The 18,218-nt window shown below is 41.2% G+C and overlaps 1 protein-coding gene across 1 annotated transcript in view; it reads right to left on the bottom strand.

Moving 5' to 3' along the window:
- LOC124803303 (odorant receptor Or2-like) overlaps positions 1–18,218 on the bottom strand; it is a 77,977-nt gene that overhangs the window by 17,398 nt on the left and 42,361 nt on the right. Inside the window, exons 3-5 of the mRNA XM_047264486.1 lie at positions 15,456–15,584; positions 9,960–10,064; positions 2,990–3,151 (exon numbers count right to left, since the gene is read on the bottom strand). Of these exons, the coding sequence (XP_047120442.1) occupies positions 2,990–3,151; positions 9,960–10,064; positions 15,456–15,584 (396 nt within the window). The remainder of the gene's footprint in view (positions 1–2,989; positions 3,152–9,959; positions 10,065–15,455; positions 15,585–18,218) is intronic.

The raw sequence follows: 18,218 nt of genomic DNA on the forward strand, positions 1-18,218 counted from the left end.
CCCTATAACTGCTGTGCTCTAGTAAACTGCTTATAAACAAAGCTTAGCAACTGTAAAATTCTTTGGGATGCATTCATATTACAGCTGGCAGCCAATACGGGTAAGTAGAGTTGTTTTAACGAATTGACTAGTAAGAATAATTGTTGCTGTTTTGTCGAGAACTAACGTTCTGAGTCCGTGGCTATATACAAAATATAGGTTGACTCTTACAGTGTCACTTTTTATCATGCTATTTATTTATTTAAAAAGCGCCGTTACCAATTTCGAATCGACAGATTCAATATCAGACGGCTTGTTGCCGTTAAGATACGTGTAAAATGTCTCTTAATGTGAATAAGCCGTTAGATGATGAACCTGTTCGAAACCGGTAAGGGCGCTGATTAAATAAATAAACAGCATTATAAAAAGCGGCTGGTTGCTGCTGGCTTCTCTGTAAGAGTCAACCTATATACAGAATAATTGTTGCAGGCTGGTTGTTTTCAGTTTCATTCTTGTCATAATACATAAATTATTAATATATTTTCCAGACAGACATTTAGGTAATACATTAAGCTGTAAAATGGAGTGTTTGTTGCCTTTTTAAAATTTAATTTTTGATTATATTCACATTTCAGAATTTCAAGATGGCTCTGTCACTAATACGGAATACTAGCATTCCACATTTGTACCTTACTATTCTATATTTATACCCTATCCACAACTTGTTTTATTTATAGGTATTGCTTCAGAATGTCTTCAGGAGCTGGAAAGCAGTGGGATGAATGTGCTACACAAACAGCGATTAAAAATGTTACAGAAGAAAAGATGGGTACACTGAAGGCAGCCAAATCTAACCAAGTTCCCATGGCCACTCTATTTAGGCTAGTAAAATCAGATTTACCAGCTGATTTAGCCACGAAGACCAAACTTGGACATAAAACTGCTGTATCTCCCGAACAAGAACAACAGCTGATTGAATACAGCATGAGAATTGAGAGTAAATTTTTCGACTTACCCGAAAGGATTTTCAGCAGATGGCATTTCAGTCTGCAAAAGGTAAAAATATCCAGAATGCATTTTTGGGCTCCAAGAGTGTGGTTACGTCTATTATTAAAGCAGCACAAAAAGGATACTTCGATTAGAAAGTCCAAAGTAACTTCATGTAATAGTTCTCTAGGACTCACATGAGAAAATGTGGCAATATTTTTTTCTCTGGCTTGACATAGAGATAAACAGATTTCCATTAGACAGAATGTACATTGTCGATGAAACTGGTCTAAGTCTTGTGCAGAGCTAAGTTCCCTTCTTCGGAAAGAAAAGCCACAAGTAGGAGGCATCTCTTCTGCAGATGGTATATCATTTGTGACCACTTTCACCTGCATGGGTGTTACAGGAAATTTTGTCCCACCCATGATATATTCCCTTGTAAGAACCGCAGCAACAGATAATGTCCATTCTTGCATGCCATCCCTCTAGGTGGGTTCAAAGCCAGCTCTTCACTTATTAGTTTCAACATTTCCTGAGAAAGGTGAAGCCAACAGCAGAATCACCGATGCTTCTGAATCTGGCTGCGAATTACGGCCAATCCAGAAATCTGGATGTTACAAATCTCGGACGCGAAAACGATGTCAGCATCTTGTGTCTGTCTCCCCATGCCTTCCACAAGATGCAACAGCTGGATAGAACTTTCACGAGTCCTTTGAAGGCCTGTTGCTCTGAGCGTGTGTACGTACGGATGAAGGAAAACGCATGTCCAGTAACAAACATAGACATCGCCGAATTGTTTTGGAAGACCTACCTCAACTGCCAGACAGGGGAGATAGCAGTAAGTGGATTTGGGGTGAGAGGAATGTACCAGGTAAATCCTCATATTTTTCAGATGCAGATTTAGTTGCCAACAGTTCCACACAATGAAGCATCTGTAGGAGCTGCGTCTTCTAAAACTGAAAAGGCTACTATTTAAGGGGGGGGGGGAAGACGGGGGGGGGGGCATCTTCCGCCACATCTGGAAGTTTCATAAATAAAGAAGAGGCCAGGCACCAGGGGAAGAAAAGCAGGTTCTTCAGCACCCTTAACCTCGTCGTCATACAACAGATCTCTTGAAGTATCACCGACAGCAACAAATAAACCGGAGACAAAGAAATAGAAGCACCCAACCAAAGAAACCAAGAATCATCTGATTGTGAGGATGATGTTTTAGTGATGATTCGTCCACACTCAGTATTGTTCCGGACAATAGTTAACCCACTAATGAAGGTGCCAACTGACTCTTCTGTTCAGTAAATGTTTGCAGGACAAAGCAAGAGAAGAAAGGGTAATGTGTGAAATGTGGGCACTCACTGAATGTGAGCCGCGCGGGACTAGCCGATCGGTCTAAGGCGCTGCAGTCATGGACTGTGCTGCTGGTCCCGGTGGAGGTTCGAGTCCTCCCTCGGGCATGGGTGTGTGTGTGTTTGTCCTTATAACAATTTAGGTTAAGTAGTGTGTAAGCTTAGGGACTGATGACCTTAGCAGATAAGTCCCATAAAATTTCACACACATTTTATAAAGGACGATATGCGTCAGACTTTTGCAATTGAAATTACTTAGAATAAGAAATTTAATAACCAAAAGTTGTATATTTTTTGTGTTTTTCTATTGTGCTGTTATATGTTATAGTGTTTTCTTTGACAATGAATGGACATTTCCATATTCCTTACGTTAACCTTAATTTAGAAATGTTCCTGACGGGCCGGACGGTGTGGCCGTGCGGTTCTAGGCGTTTCAGTCTGGAACCGCGTGACCGCTACGGTCGCAGGTTCGAATCCTGTCTCGGGCATGGATGTGTGTGATGTCCTTAGGTTAGTTAGGTTTAAGTAGTTCTAAGTTATAGGGGACTGATGACCACAGATGTCCCATAGTGCTCAGAGCCATTTGAACCAATTTTAGTTCCTGACGTAGTATGTTTTCGAAAATATAGGGAGTGCTAAAATACATGTGCTACAGATATTTTATTTCTGGTCTTCCTCACCGCCACAAAGGACTCCCTGGAGAGGGGGAAGAATCCTCCAGCGGTGATCCGCAGAGGTCTCTGCGCTCGGTGCATCATCAGCAGCAGCGACTTCTTGATGGAGAGGGGGCATCCCTGCAGTGACGTCACAGCGTCGTACGCCGCTAGGGCCAAGTTCTCGCTCTGCAACAGTCCACCAGCACCCACTCCATTAATGTCCACGGTTATGTACACAACAGTTCCAAGCATGTAAACATCTGCTGTTACTTTATCACTGAAAGAAACTACTTAATCTGTAACTTGTTTCGAATTATAAATAAATGGATCAGGAGCTATAATAGCTCTGCAACAGCCCAGCGGCATGGGGGTGCCAGAATTTGTTGCTAGCAAACCGGGACGTTTCTCTAAAATTAACTAAAAACGGCCATAATTTGTGAATCATAAACCGGGACATTTCGGGACACTATTCTTAACGTCAAAAAAGTGAAATATTTGTGCAAATTACTCCTGTATTCAATTGATTTAGTAAAATAAATAAATAAATGAACGCTTTATACTGCAATTAATTTAATAAAGCCCAATGGAGGACATTCAAATGGTAATAACATTTTACAGTATTAGAACTGGTAACACAAGAATTTTTTATTTTGAAACATTAATACGAGATACAAAATTGTCTACTGAAACACTGTATGTTGAAGTCCAAAGTTCACATAATTTATCCGAATTCTGAGCTTTGGAGAGAAGATTTTTCCGCTGTATGATATATTCATAAAACTTGGAGCAACTCATCTGATAATTAAAAACACATTTGATTTTCGCTTCGACCGTTGGAAATTGTAATCTGTTTCGTTCCTCAGTCCACTGCACATTCCCGAGAGAAAATACTCGTTCCACGTTTACGATATGCCCTGGAATACCGAAGACGAATTCACACAGATTCGGCTACTGAGAATACTGTTCTCCGCATCCAATCTGTCGAAAGGAATAGCTCCATTTCTCCTGACATGATTTACTACCGCAGTTACTGCTATTTTTGTTGATTTATGGTTCAGTGAGCTGCTTGAGTAAAGAAAACTGGCCAAAGAATAAACTATCATCTACTGACAATCCTGTACGTGGTACTTATGTTATTATCCTTGTCACATTGCCCCACTCAGGTTCTGTGTTCAGCAACATCCATTTAAAAATGGAAAACTTATTGAGATTTGATGACCATTTTTCTAATAAGCTGTACAAGTTTCATGTAACTGTTCTACATCAATATGAAATTTTTGAATTTCACTAGTTACTGCAGCCTCGCTGTTCCCCAAGAGAGATATCACTTTGAGTGGAATAAAACTTTCTTCTTTATGACGTTCTATGATTCTGCTAGTATTTTCCAGAAGCGCAGCTACTTCTATAACAATGCTGCTGCTTTCTCAAATTTAAGTATTTGTCTCTCAAACACGCTCAACTGGCTACGCAGGAAGCACAGATATGCTTCCGTTAGCGGATTCTGGAAGAGAGTTGTCAGAAATTTAGGTGCGCTTTCTTCTAAAGGAAGAATGATTTAAGAGCATCATATAGCTTCAGTACTACCTCTACAGCAACAAACAAAGCGAAACACCTTGTTTTTGCATGTGACAACAATGCATGATACTAAAACGTCTACAAACTCACAAAACTCCTTTAGACACTCCGTTCAAACTGTGTATATGGAGAAGTAATTGAAAAGTTTAATTATAAAGGTTTGTACGTCAACACTCATCACATCAACGGCTGTCTTCGCAGCATTGTGTAGTATGTGAGCAGGGCAGCCAACTCCTAAAAGATTTTCGTTTCATCCACTTTTCAGTCTAGCAAGTACATTGTTTGTATCTGCTCGTCGCACTCCTTCAAAACTAGTGTTAGCATTGTCACCACAGAATCAATTTTATTTTCTTCGAATGCAGTAATGCAGTACGTGCTTATTGTAGAGGTGGTTTCATTTCGCAGCGAAACTAACTTACGCAATTTCACTTGAATGCCATTATGAAGGGTAAAATATTTAACAGTTAATGGAAATATTTTTTTCAACCTTGTGATTACTCGCATCTGTTCAAATGGTTCAAATGGCTCTGAGCACTATGGGACTTAACTTCTAAGGTCATCAGTCCCCTAGAACTTAGAGCTACTTAAACCTAACTAACCTAAGGACATCACACACATCCACGCCCGAGGCAGGATTCGAACCTGCGACCGTAGCGGTCTCGCAGTTCCAGACTGCAGCGCCTAGAACCGCACGGCCACTTCGGCCGGTCACTCGCATCTGTAGCTATAAAATAATGGCGGACCAGTGGAAGGTCGTCGACCAGTGAAAGGTCGTCGAAATTTGTTTGAGAGTGTCAGGTGCCGAAACTGTTTTAAAAAATGCTGTTGTTTTGGTTCTGCCCAACGTCACACTCTTCGCTGTGACAGAATCGTTAAAAAGATTGGAGGTTAGACTAGAAGCGCAGTCTACATATTTCAAAGAATATGATGTTTAACGGTATGATAACCTATTGTTAATTACGCTGCCGGTACTGATTGCCTTCGTTTCGATGACTTTGAAATAGAAAGCTGTCTACTTTTTTGGAAGCGCTAGCATAGCACATGTTTGATTTATGATTTTGGCTGATTTATGCTTTTGGCTGACAAAATGATGTGTGTATCTGCCCTTCCTCTATGTGAAATGGAAACATATGACTTACGTATTCCACATTCCACTTCATGTGATGTCTTTCTCGTTTGATGAAAGACCATTCTTCCGTATATTTGTCTTGAAAGGAACAATGTAGTTTTGGTATTTGGAGCTCACTTCAAACACGCGAAAATATGAACTAAGCACAATGAGCCTCGGACAGAGAACCATGTAGCTGCAACGTCTTAACTGAACTGAATCCCAAGATAAGAGTTAATAATAGAAAGAAACGTTACACGCAATAAAGGCCCTTGATAGACGCTGGCAGGTGCAACAATGAAACAAAAATCATTATTTTGCTTAACAGTGACAGTTAAAATACAAATCTACTCCACCATTTGGCAAGAAAGTAAGAGTGATTTCAGGTGTGCCGCAGGGGAGTGTCGTAGGACCGTTGCTATTCACAATATACACTCCTGGAAATTGAAATAAGAACACGGTGAATTCATTGTCCCAGGAAGGGGAAACTTTATTGACACATTCCTGGGGTCAGATACATCACATGATCACACTGACAGAACCACAGGCACATAGACACAGGCAACAGAGCATGCACAATGTCGGCACTAGTACAGTGGATATCCACCTTTCGCAGCAACGCAGGCTGCTATTCTCCCATGGAGACGATCATAGAGATGGTGGATGTAGTCCTGTGGAACGGCTTGCCATGCCATTTCCACCTTGCGCCTCAGTTGGACCAGCGTTCGTGCTAGACGTGCAGACCGCGTGAGACGACGCTTCATCCAGTCCCAAACATGCTCAATGGGGGACAGATCCGGAGATCTTGCTGGCCAGGGTAGTTGACTTACACCTTCTAGAGCACGTTGGGTGGCACGGGATACATGCGGACGTGCATTGTCCTGTTGGAACAGCAAGTTCCCTTGCCGGTCTAGGAATGGTAGAACGATGGGTTCGATGACGGTTTGGATGTACCGTGCACTATTCAGTGTCCCCTCGACGATCACCAGTGGTGTACGGCCAGTGTAGGAGATCGCTCCCCACACCATGATGCCGGGTGTTGGCCCTGTGTGCCTCGGTCGTATGCAGTCCTGATTGTGGCGCTCACCTGCACGGCGCCAAACACGCATACGACCATCATTGGCACCAAGGCAGAAGCGACTCTCGTCGCTGAAGACGACACGTCTCCATTCGTCCCTCCATTCACGCCTGTCGTGACACCACTGGAGGCGGGCTGCACGATGTTGGGGCGTGAGCGGAAGACGGCCTAACGGTGTGCGTGACCGTAGCCCAGCTTCATGGAGACGGTTGCGAATGGTCCTCGCCGATACCCCAGGAGCAACAGTGTCCCTAATTTGCTGGGAAGTGGCGGTGCGGTCCCCTACGGCACTGCGTAGGATCCTACGGTCTTGGCGTGCATCCGTGCGTATCTGCGGTCCGGTCCCAGGTCGACGGGCACGTGCACCTTCCGCCGACCACTGGCGACAACATCGATATACTGTGGAGACCTCACGCCCCACGTGTTGAGCAATTCGGCGGTACGTCCACCCGGCCTCCCACATGCCCACTATACGCCCTCGCTCAAAGTCCGTCAACTGCACATACGGTTCACGTCCACGCTGTCGCGGCATGCTACCAGTGTTAAAGACTGCGATGGAGCTCCGTATGCCACGGCAAACTGGCTGACACTGACGGCGGCGGTGCACAAATGCTGCGCAGCTAGCGCCATTCGACGGCCAACACCGCGGTTCCTGGTGTGTCCGCTGTGCCGTGCGTGTGATCATTGCTTGTACAGCCCTCTCGCAGTGTCCGGAGCAAGTATGGTGGGTCTGACACACCGGTGTCAATGTGTTCTATTTTCCATTTCCAGGAGTGTACATAAACGACCTTTTGGATGACGTCGGAAGTTCACTGAGGCTTTTTGCGGATGATGCTGTGGTATATCGAGAAGTTGTAACAAAGGAAAATTGTACTGAAATGCAGGAGGATCTGCAGCGAATTGACGCATGGTGCAGGGAATGGCAATTGAATCTCAATGTAGACAAGTGTAATGTGCTGCGAATACATAGAAAGAAAGATCCCATATCATTTAGCTACAATATAGCAGGTCAGCAACTGGAAGCAGTTAATTCGATAAATTATCTGGGAGTACGCATTAGGAGTGACTTAAAATGGAATGATCATATAAAGTTGTTCGTCGGTAAAGCATATGCTAGACTGAGATTCATTGGAAGAATCCTAAGGAATGCAATCCGAAAACGAAGGAAGTAGTTTACAGTACGCTTGTTCGCCCACTGCTTGAATAGTGCTCAGCAATGTGGGATCCGTACCAGATAGGGTTGATAGAAGAGACAGAGAAGATCCAACGGAGAGCAGCGCGCTTCGTTACAGGATCATTTAGTAATCGCGAAAGCGTTACGGAGATGATAGATAAACTCCAGTGGAAGACTCTGCAGGAGAGACGCTCAGTAGCTCGGTACGGGCTTTTGTTGAAATTTAGAGGACGTACCTTCACCGAGGAGTCAAGCAGTATATTGCTCCCTCCTACTTATATCTCGTGAAGAGACCATGAGGATAAAATCAGAGAGATTAGAGTCCACACAGAGGCATACCGACAATCCTTCTTTCCAGGAACAATACGAGACTGGAATAGAAGGGAGAACCGATAGAGGTACTCAAGGTACTCTCCGCCACACACCGTCACGTGGCTTGCGGAGTATGGATGTAGATGTAGAAATAGAATGTATGAGAGTATTTCTTCGGCGTCACAGACCCGAAAGCAATTTTCGGGACGCTAATTTTTTTTAATCCGAAACCGGGACTGTCCCGGAAAACCGGGACGTCTGGCAATACTACACCAGCACCCGCTCCACTAATGACGACGGTCACATATGTAACAGTTCGATGCAAGCAAACATAATCAGTTACTATATTTCTGGCAGACCTATATCGTATAAAATGTATCTAATTACAAGTAAATTGATCAGAACCCGTGATATCCTTTGTTTCACGGTCAGAACCATACTATAAAAATTACATTCTGAAAACTAACACACCCATAATTACGAGATTGTTACTCTCGCGCAAACTACACTGACGGGGAAAATCTCGCGTCACCTTGAAGGAGTAGTTCGAGAGAAACGGAAGTTCGTAGGTATGTTTTTACATCTGAAAGATGACGTCTACTCAAATTTCGAGCCATTCGCCTAAGAGTGGCGCTAATAGCGTCATTATGAGGATGTAAAGCAGATTTGGTATAAATATGCACTGTAACGGTGTTGAAGGTTAGCTACCTTTGGGATTGGACTTAGTATGTTGATGTTAGTCAAGATGTGCGCCATTAAACATGAATATCTGAATTGGAAATCGGTAACAATGGTTTATTCAACAGTTTTCATTCAAAATTATTTATTCAGACATTACCAGTTTTGAGGTATCAACTCTCATTTTTAAATATCATTTTTATAACAAGAATCATAAAATAGGAAGGTCACTAAAACTGGTAACCACATACCTTGACAAATTATCTAACTTCCGTAGATCACTAGCTGTCAAATAATAAGTATGGCAACGTATTTGTAACCTACATTGCTAACGCTTCAGCAACATATATTATAAATAAATTGTTGTAAAATGACACTTATATGAACAGCACTGACTTGTAAAACTGTGCATATACAAACACTGTTAAAACAAGAGAATTTCACAATACATAAATCACAGTATGCTTTAATAATGTAACTTATATTTGAATCTATTTATTGTGATTGCTGAGGAAGGTAGATTTACTTTTGTAAGTAAATATCATCAGTGGCGGGAATCAGATAGTATATCAAGCCATTTAAGGAAGGTGCAAGCAGAGTTTCTACCTTGAAGTATTAACAGGGCAACAACAATGAGAAACTCCCTACACAGGTGGCATTTCATACTGAGATTTTAATTTCCAGGACGTCTTAATAAAGCATTTTCACTGGTGGCTGTTAAATAAATATTTCACTTCAATTTCCACCAAATACATCAAATCAAATATAAAATCCTACGGTATTCACAGTTGTGGCGTCTCAAAACTGGTCTCCATTTCACAGTTACCGTCAAACATTTGACATTTAATCGTATGAAGAAGTATTTTTAATGCCGAAATTTTACTTCTGAATAATTTAAACAAATTTAAACAATCATGTCAAACAGATAAAAAAACACTTTTTCGCGATCAGTTTCGTGTGTTCCATATTCTATTTCTCACTATGAAGGAAATTTTTCACGAAAACAACCATGCTGCAAAGTAAAACTGTATAATACTTCATACTAGTTATTGACTGATGCCTGACTCACTTCTGTAATTAGGTCGTCCCCAAACCAGCAGTAGATGAAGAGCTCCGCAAGCATGGCAAACAAGTAGCAGCCAAATTTTCCAATCTGTTGTAGACCGTCTGCACTCTGTGAAAGAACTGCAATTAAGAATCAGATAACAAAATGCTGCAGACAGCAATTCAAATTCCATCACTAGTTTAAAAGTACCTTAAAGTGGGCCAGTTTCTAAGTGTTTAGTTCATACATTGTGTTCTATTAATCCCACCTTTAGGGAAGTGCAATTACAGGGAGTTGAATCGGATCATACATGAAGAAAAATTCTCTTTGCTGACTATGGCATTATTATAGTCACTGAGAGAAGGGAACTCCTTGCAGAGAAGACAAATTTAACCCTCAAGAGAGTTTACAATTGGTCAATATACAATAAAATGACATTGAACACAAAGGAAACAAATGCCGTGCATTTCAGTTTGAAGAGGGAAAATAGCAGTGTTAAATTAAATGTAGATTGCACTCCATAGACTATGTAACAAACAGAAAATGAATACTGATTTTCGGTTGAAATGCTGTGAACACATGATGATACTTGCAAATGTTATGTCTTTAGCGACCTGTCATTAAAGTCGTTTTATTAGAGTCCTCTGTTACAGCCAGTGGCTTTTACTTACATAATGTTCACATGTACACACAATTCTTAAATGGTTCAAAGGCTCTGAGCACTATGGGACTTAACCGCTGAGGTCATGAGTCTCCTAGAACTGAGAACTACTTAAATCCAACTAACCTAAGGACAGCACACACATCCATGCCCGAGGCAGGATTCGAACCTGCGACCGTAGTGGTCGCGCGGTTCCAGACTGTAGCGCCTAGAACCGCTCGGCCACTCCGGCCAGCCTCAATTCTTAGCTATGGAACTCTTTTACTGAGAATAAATACACACAATTTGAACATAGTTTTCAAACTTCAGAAAAGGGCCCCAAGAATCACAATTAAAAATAGTAGTCTACTTCGTTGTAAAGATGAGTTCAAATCACAGCGTATTTTAAATACGCTATGGGAGTACATTTACCGATATATCATTGCATGTAACATTTACACACTACATCTTTTCCTTTTTTTCTGTAAAGACGTACTCCCAGAGCTATGCGGTGTATGATACGTTATCCTCTTTCTGAGCTCAATATATCACATGTTATAGAGTGATACTCATTGTTGCAGGCTAATAAATGGGATGTTGCAATACACATAGTGGAAATTAGGGTATGCAGTGTTGGCAGTGAGCAGTGACTGGTAGAGCGAAACGAATGAACAGTGTAATACTAGCCTTTTACATTATTAAAAAACTGATACATAAAAAATAAATGAACCAAATGAGTAGCACTTTTTTAAATAGAGCGGCCTTGTATTTTGGAAGGTGGAGGCTCGAATCTACATCCGGATATCCTGATTCAGATTTTCCGTGATTCCTCTAAATTACTTCAGGCAAATACCGGGATCGTTCCTACTATCTCACTACAGAAGTATAGAAAGGGATTTCCTTTCCAGCTGAAGAACAAGCTCATAGAGACACTAATATTTCCCCATTCCTAACTATTGTGACGCCATTCTCTAAGGACTTTCTTACGAAAACTCACATGGCCTGGAACTGATCATGACTGCTTGTGAACGATAGATTTGTGACATTCTTTTTGAAACATACCACACAACCTACGAACAATTATCATTGCGACGTGTCGATAAGCGTAGAGGCTATCACACTCTATCGTCTTCCCAATCACAGCATTCTCTCTTATTTGTCTTCAACTCTCACTCCAGTATCTGAACAGCACAGATGAAATACTCGTTCTCAACAAAGTAAAATTCTCTCTGTACCATTATATAGCATTGCCATTTCTAAATCATTTTCTGCATCACAATCCAGACTTTCCAACAGTCTTCTTCAAAGATTATCAGGGAAATTAAGTTACTTCTAAACTTCAAAAGACTGCTAATGGTCCACATTCTATCACAATCACTCCAGTATCTGAACAGCACAGATGAAATACTCGTTCTCAACAAAGTAAAATTCTCTCTGTACCGTTATATAGCATTGCCATTTCTAAATCATTTTCTGCATCACAATCCAGACTTTCCAACAGTCTTCTTCAAAGATTATCAGGGAAATTAAGTTACTTCTAAACTTCAAAAGACAGCTAATGGTCCACATTCTATCACAATAACAATCTCTCCCAAATTCTGTGCAGCTCTTTTCCGTCAGACATCTCCCACAGAAATTTTCCTTACGCCTTGTCATCATAGTTCTCTATTTATATTATGTTCTTTCTTAACAGCCACCTTCAGTATCATTTCAATCTTCTCCTTTTCCTTTATCCAATCGGCTCTGCCGGCCGTTGTGTCCAAGCGGTTCTAGGCGCTTCAGTCTGGAACCGCGCGACCGCTACGGCCGCAGGTTCGAATGCTGCCTCGGGCATGGATGTGTGTGATGTCCTTAGGTTAGTTCGGTTTAAGTAGTTCTAAGTTCTAAGTGATTGATGACCTCAGATGTGAAGTCCCATAGTGCTCAGAGCCATTTGAACCATTCCGGTTCTGACAATACTAAACATGACTTCAAATTTGCTAAGCTAGTCTATGTTTGGTATGTGTTGCTCCTGGTCAGGCTAGATAAGCAATAAATAAGGCCATGGAAGGTCTCCAGTCTCGTGTTTTTCAGAGTAGAGTTGTAAGTACGAGGTGTCCACAATCAACGTTCCACTTTCGAAACGCAGTGGAAAGAGAACCACTGGTTAGAACGACGTAACATTTGGACAGCATGTTTTTGACACAGGACGAAACGTCACGGAATAAAAAAAAACGAAAATGTTACCAATTATGCCGTTGTAAGCGTCTCAAAGTAAATGGGATCATCTTCAAATGACAAATGAAATGCAATACCACGGCAATGATCGGAACCGCACATTACGCCATCCCTACTGGTCAACGTGCATAGCTGCGCTAGTTAGATAGACTACAGTCGTGGCACTGTTGATTAGATAAGTCCACGCACCAATGTCGTGCCACATCGCATGGGAAAATTTGGTTTTTAGTTGTCCTGAGGACAAAAACCGCATGAAAAGCAAAAAGACATCGCTTTTGAATTGTCCTGGGGCCAAAAACTGCATAAAATCAACATGAGATCGGTTTATAATTGTCGTTGGACTGGCGCAAGACATATTCAATATGCTATCCAAAAGTTGAAATCGAGAAACAGCATGTTCCACAACAGATGGGGGTGTCTCGGGGATTATGCTCAGATTGCATTGCACAGTGAGTACCTTCAGTTCAGCTACTTTCGCAACAGGGGAACGGAACATCTTTCAGATAACCCCACAGCCAGAAGTCAGACGGCTTAAGATAAGGATGTATGGAAATGACGGCTGATAACTCCAGCGTTTCCGAAATGGCTCTGCAGCAACTGCTTCATTGGCTGTGCAGTGTGCGGAGGAGAGTTAACTTGAGTAAGAATTATCGTACCCAGACATCCACACCGTTGAAGGATTTGACTAACGTTGGTGCGCAAAAGATTATCACAGCGTTCAAATAATTTACGGGTTTGCTGCTGGGTGACGTCGCCGACCACCGCCGATATTTCGACAGGAGCACACCCTGTCATTTGTAAAGACATTGCTTTCCCCGAAAGTCGGTAATATTTTTTTTTCTTTTGTGCAATGCCTTGTCATAGTACGCATGTATCATTCATTTCAACTATTCTTTATTTATTAATACGTCACATTGTTTCTTCATTCATTTTGCTACCTTTTTATATTTTATATTGTGCGAATATGAATGTTCTGGTTCTATATGCTTTGTAAATCTTTGGTTAGGCAGGAGAAGTACTGTGTCAGAGAGAGAGCGAACGACTATCGATAGAGAGCGTGCGAGTTGTTGTGGTACGTGGTCAGTTTGCGGGTGAAAAACGTTGAAAAGTTCGGTGTGAAAGGCGGTGATACGCGGAGGAACAATTAATTACAGTGTGTCTGCTGTGTTAATACGAGACCGTGCATTATTAAGTGCACAGTAAAACCTGAAAAGTATATCGAGTGTCTGCGGTGACTATTTTACAAACTGTGTGAACTTGTGACAATTAGCCATGAATCAGACGCCATTGTCGAGTGGAGACACTAACTGTGAAAGTGGAACAAACCAAATTGTTAAGTAAAAGAATAGTGCTGTGATTTGATCAAGAAACATTTATTATATCGTTCAAACTATCTTAAAGACGACGACGTAAATTGAACTGATGTTTAACGGACTGTTATAGTGATGAACACATGTGACTGTTTTCCTGTGGCAACACGGTGAAAGAACTGTGCGAAGTATTGGCATTAACCGGATATATAACGTAAATACTAAAGACATTGCATAATTACGACCCACCCGCATCGCGTGATTAATAAACTTTTAATAATTAAATGACGCGCGCGTAACGACAACGCACATACTGAAACTATTATTATCGCGCCAGTGCTGCCAGCTGATTCGACTACAACGGAGACGTGGACCACCGCCGTAACTGGAATATTAATGAAACAGAAGGATCCATCATTATCTTCACGCCACGAACCAGGATTCACTTCACACATCGTCCGCGCGGACCTCCGCGGACGTCATCGCACTGCCTGCAGCAGCAGTTAAGACATTAAAAAAAAAATACTACGCTCTCTCTCATTTCAAAATTAAAGACAATTGGAGTTAAATTAACTATTTTAAAAATACTGTCACAATATCGTAATTTTGTTTAGTCCTAATAAATATTCTTTCCATTATTTCGTCTTGTTGACAGTGTTGAAAACCCTCCAAATTAAAGTTCAATTAATAATTTTCCTTCAAAATTCTTCTCAGACATTTTGCTACTCATTATAATTTTATTTTAATGTTTGTTTATAACTTCTTTTGGAGGGAGTACATATTTTATTTTTTGTGTAGTAAAATTAGCTACCATAAAGTTACGTATATTACCAGCTGATGCTGTCCGCCATTACCGCTTGAAAACTGCACCTATTTTCTCATTGGCTGTCAGCTTCAAAACAAAATTACGTATGTCGTGGGCATCTAGCAGATGCGCGATGTCTATGTAGGCCCCTACAATAACTTGTTTTTACTTTTGCATGTTTACTGGGATTATATTGACTTAATTGTTCGTTTGGCTCCCGTTAAAGTTATTTGTCGCATCTATGTAATAATTGTACTGAATTACATAATTTTTATTTCGTTCATGACTAACAGGGGTAATCAGATTCCTTTTATAGGTCATGTTTTATTATTTAAATGGTTTTTTTTATTAGAAGTAGAGAACCAGTTTCTTTACACATTCTCAAGGCACACTGCAGTTGTGTAAGTGTTTTTGTAAGTTTCATGTTGCTGTGTAATCCTTGTAATACACAAAGGGGAACCGCTCTCATTTAGATCCCATAAAAGAGTGGTTTTCTGTGCAAGAGGCGAAACGTTAAATCGAAGAGATGTCTGGATGCTGTCACTCACCATGGCGACCTGGAACATCTGGAAGCAGGCGACGGCGCCTATGGAGAGGCTCTGGCCAAGCAACATCCCGCCAAGGCAGCGCTCCAGCAAGTCTGCGTTCCTGTCAACGCACAGCACCAAAGGCACACACTGTAAGAAGTCGACCGACAGGCCTTAGAGACTGAGAGACCAGCTGGTAAATGTTGTGTCGATAAAGAAAAAAAATATTTTTCGAATTACATTAAGTTAGCAGACAGATGCGATAAATAATAGTTACAGCGTTACAGGTGCTCATTGGTTCTTTATACCGTGGCTATGTTTGCTAGTGTTTAATGATTCCAAGAGATCCTCACTCAGATGGAGACTAACACAGTACAAATTACTCAAAACACAAACCATGTTGCATTTATTCCACAGAAATACAATAAATCTGCATTGGAAATATCATTACTGGTGAAGTCGTCCTCAGCATGTAATCGACTCGGTATCTGTATCCGACCTTCATTTGGCACAAGGACTGCGAGACACATCCTGTAATTTCACATTAGACGGTAAGTGCCTCTTTGTGCAAGCACATTTCCCACACACAGGCATTGGAAATATGTAGGCCAACTAAGGAATACAACTGCTGTTCGCAAAGACCTTATTGGTACGAAACATCCACACGTTTTCGGTAGCTGCCACCATATTCATCAAAAGACTGGTGCGGCATTCTGCTTTGCGGCCACGCACAGAGAGATTAATACCTGCTAAAGGTGTGTATGAACTACAATGCTCAAGAGTGCTAGGAATTTACGGGGAGCAGACAGTTCGGCCTGTTACTGTGTAATGGAAAGAAATATTTACCACTGCCTTTGTTACTGTTCAGTTCCTCTTTAAATGCCGAATTTAGATAGTTGTGTCAGCGAGTTGTTAATTAGATGTTTAACTTCGAGGCACCTTTGAGAACTCCTAAAACTTCTCTGCTTGGTTTGTAAGAGGAGGACATAGAACTAATCACTGGATCAGCTTCTTAAAACCTCGAGTCAAAATATCGAACGAGTGAAGCTACTGAAGACGACAAGATCCGGATGATTCAGTTGGTGCTAGACAGTCAGCAAGTTACATGGTTCGCAGTCCCTTCTATACAGTGAAAAACATGTGAAGGACAGAGGAAAAAGTTATGGGAATGCACTGGTGCCCTTCATCGCATATAGCTGTAAAACTTAAACTTTTGCGGGCAGTGTAAAGTAAAGTCAGTGCCTACTATGGCAATCACATCCTCAAATTTGACGTTATCACAGGTCGTTTACATTGCAAGTTATGTGTTGTGGAGTGGTGTGACGTCATGAGGTTAGATTTTGCAGGTAAATACAACGTATACTTAAAGGTGAAAAATTATGAGTGCACTTACATTGATGGTCAACGTGAATTTGTTGAATGGTTACCAGTTGTGAAATTACGAACCACAAGAAGAATGTAAGACAAGCAAGTGTTCGCAAACTTTAATATTCAGAACGGTCAATCTTAGCGAAACAAGAGACGAAAAGTAAATGGACATGTATAAGTATGGTGTGACCGAGGCTCTAAATTTCAACATAAAATTCAAGGCGATTTAAGTAAAGTGATTACTTCATCCTATGCATCTGTTATGGAGGCTGATAGGATATTGGCAAACGGTAATTGCTATTCACCATATCTCATTAAGTAACCTGTCTGACTATCAATGATATGTTACCAGATACAAAAAACAACGTGTTTTGATTGAATTACAAGTTCGCCCATTAGGATGCCCTCATATAACAACTAATCAGTATATATAAAAATACCTTTCCAAGCAGTGATGATGAACGACTGCCCATGCAAAAAATCATGAAAAATCATAAAATACTGATGGCACATTCATACTGAAAATAAAATTGTGATTATCCCTGCACACGTTTAAGATGACAAAGGTAATAAGACACTTAACACAATCCCACAGGTTACACCATTCTAGCGACACTCTTGGCATAACCTTGTATTGGAGTCGTACTCAGCCTTCTACAACCCGTTCGTCCAGTCCAATGAGCGCGAGAGTGACATGACCGCCTTCGAAGTTTGCTTCTCCCGGCAAAGATATCTGTCTCCCACGAACTCACAAAAAGTAATAGCGAAGATAATTAAAATTCAGGATTCGAGTTTTACTATCAAATGTATATATTCGCAAGTGTGTGTGTGTGTGTGTGTGTGTGAGAGAGAGAGAGAGAGAGAGAGAGAGAGAGAGAGAGAGAGAGAGAGAGAGAGTCTCTACGGCGGGGGGGGGGGAGGGGGGGGATACGCTTTATTTATTTTCTTTGGAGTGGGGAACAGATTTTAGTGAAACCGTATGTTATCGCGAACATTTTCGTCGACTGGTCCATGCATTAACGACATCTTCAGCAAGTCCTTACATGAATGTCAGATCAATGTGTAGCTGACTCAAATATCCAAATAGCCAATTTTAAACAAAAACGATTGCAAGGGATAAAATAACACGCAATGTCTCTGTTAGTTAATACATTCCTCTTTATGTTCCAGATTTAATTATACAGTGTTAGATCCTGAGGTCTGCTAGGTGGAATGGTATCTACAAATTAACACAAATTAATCAGTACAATATCAAATACGAGCAGCTGGTTATGACAAGTACGAGTAAAGAAACAAAGAGGATAAGGTATGTCACGTGTAGGGATGTGACGCCATGCATGAATTGTAATTACATTTATTTTCAAAAGCCAATGACTTTAGGTTCAATCAACAGTGAAATTGTATCCAGAACATCCG

Source organism: Schistocerca piceifrons, chromosome 6 (genome assembly GCF_021461385.2).
Source record: "Schistocerca piceifrons isolate TAMUIC-IGC-003096 chromosome 6, iqSchPice1.1, whole genome shotgun sequence".
Classification (NCBI taxonomy): domain Eukaryota; kingdom Metazoa; phylum Arthropoda; class Insecta; order Orthoptera; family Acrididae; genus Schistocerca; species Schistocerca piceifrons.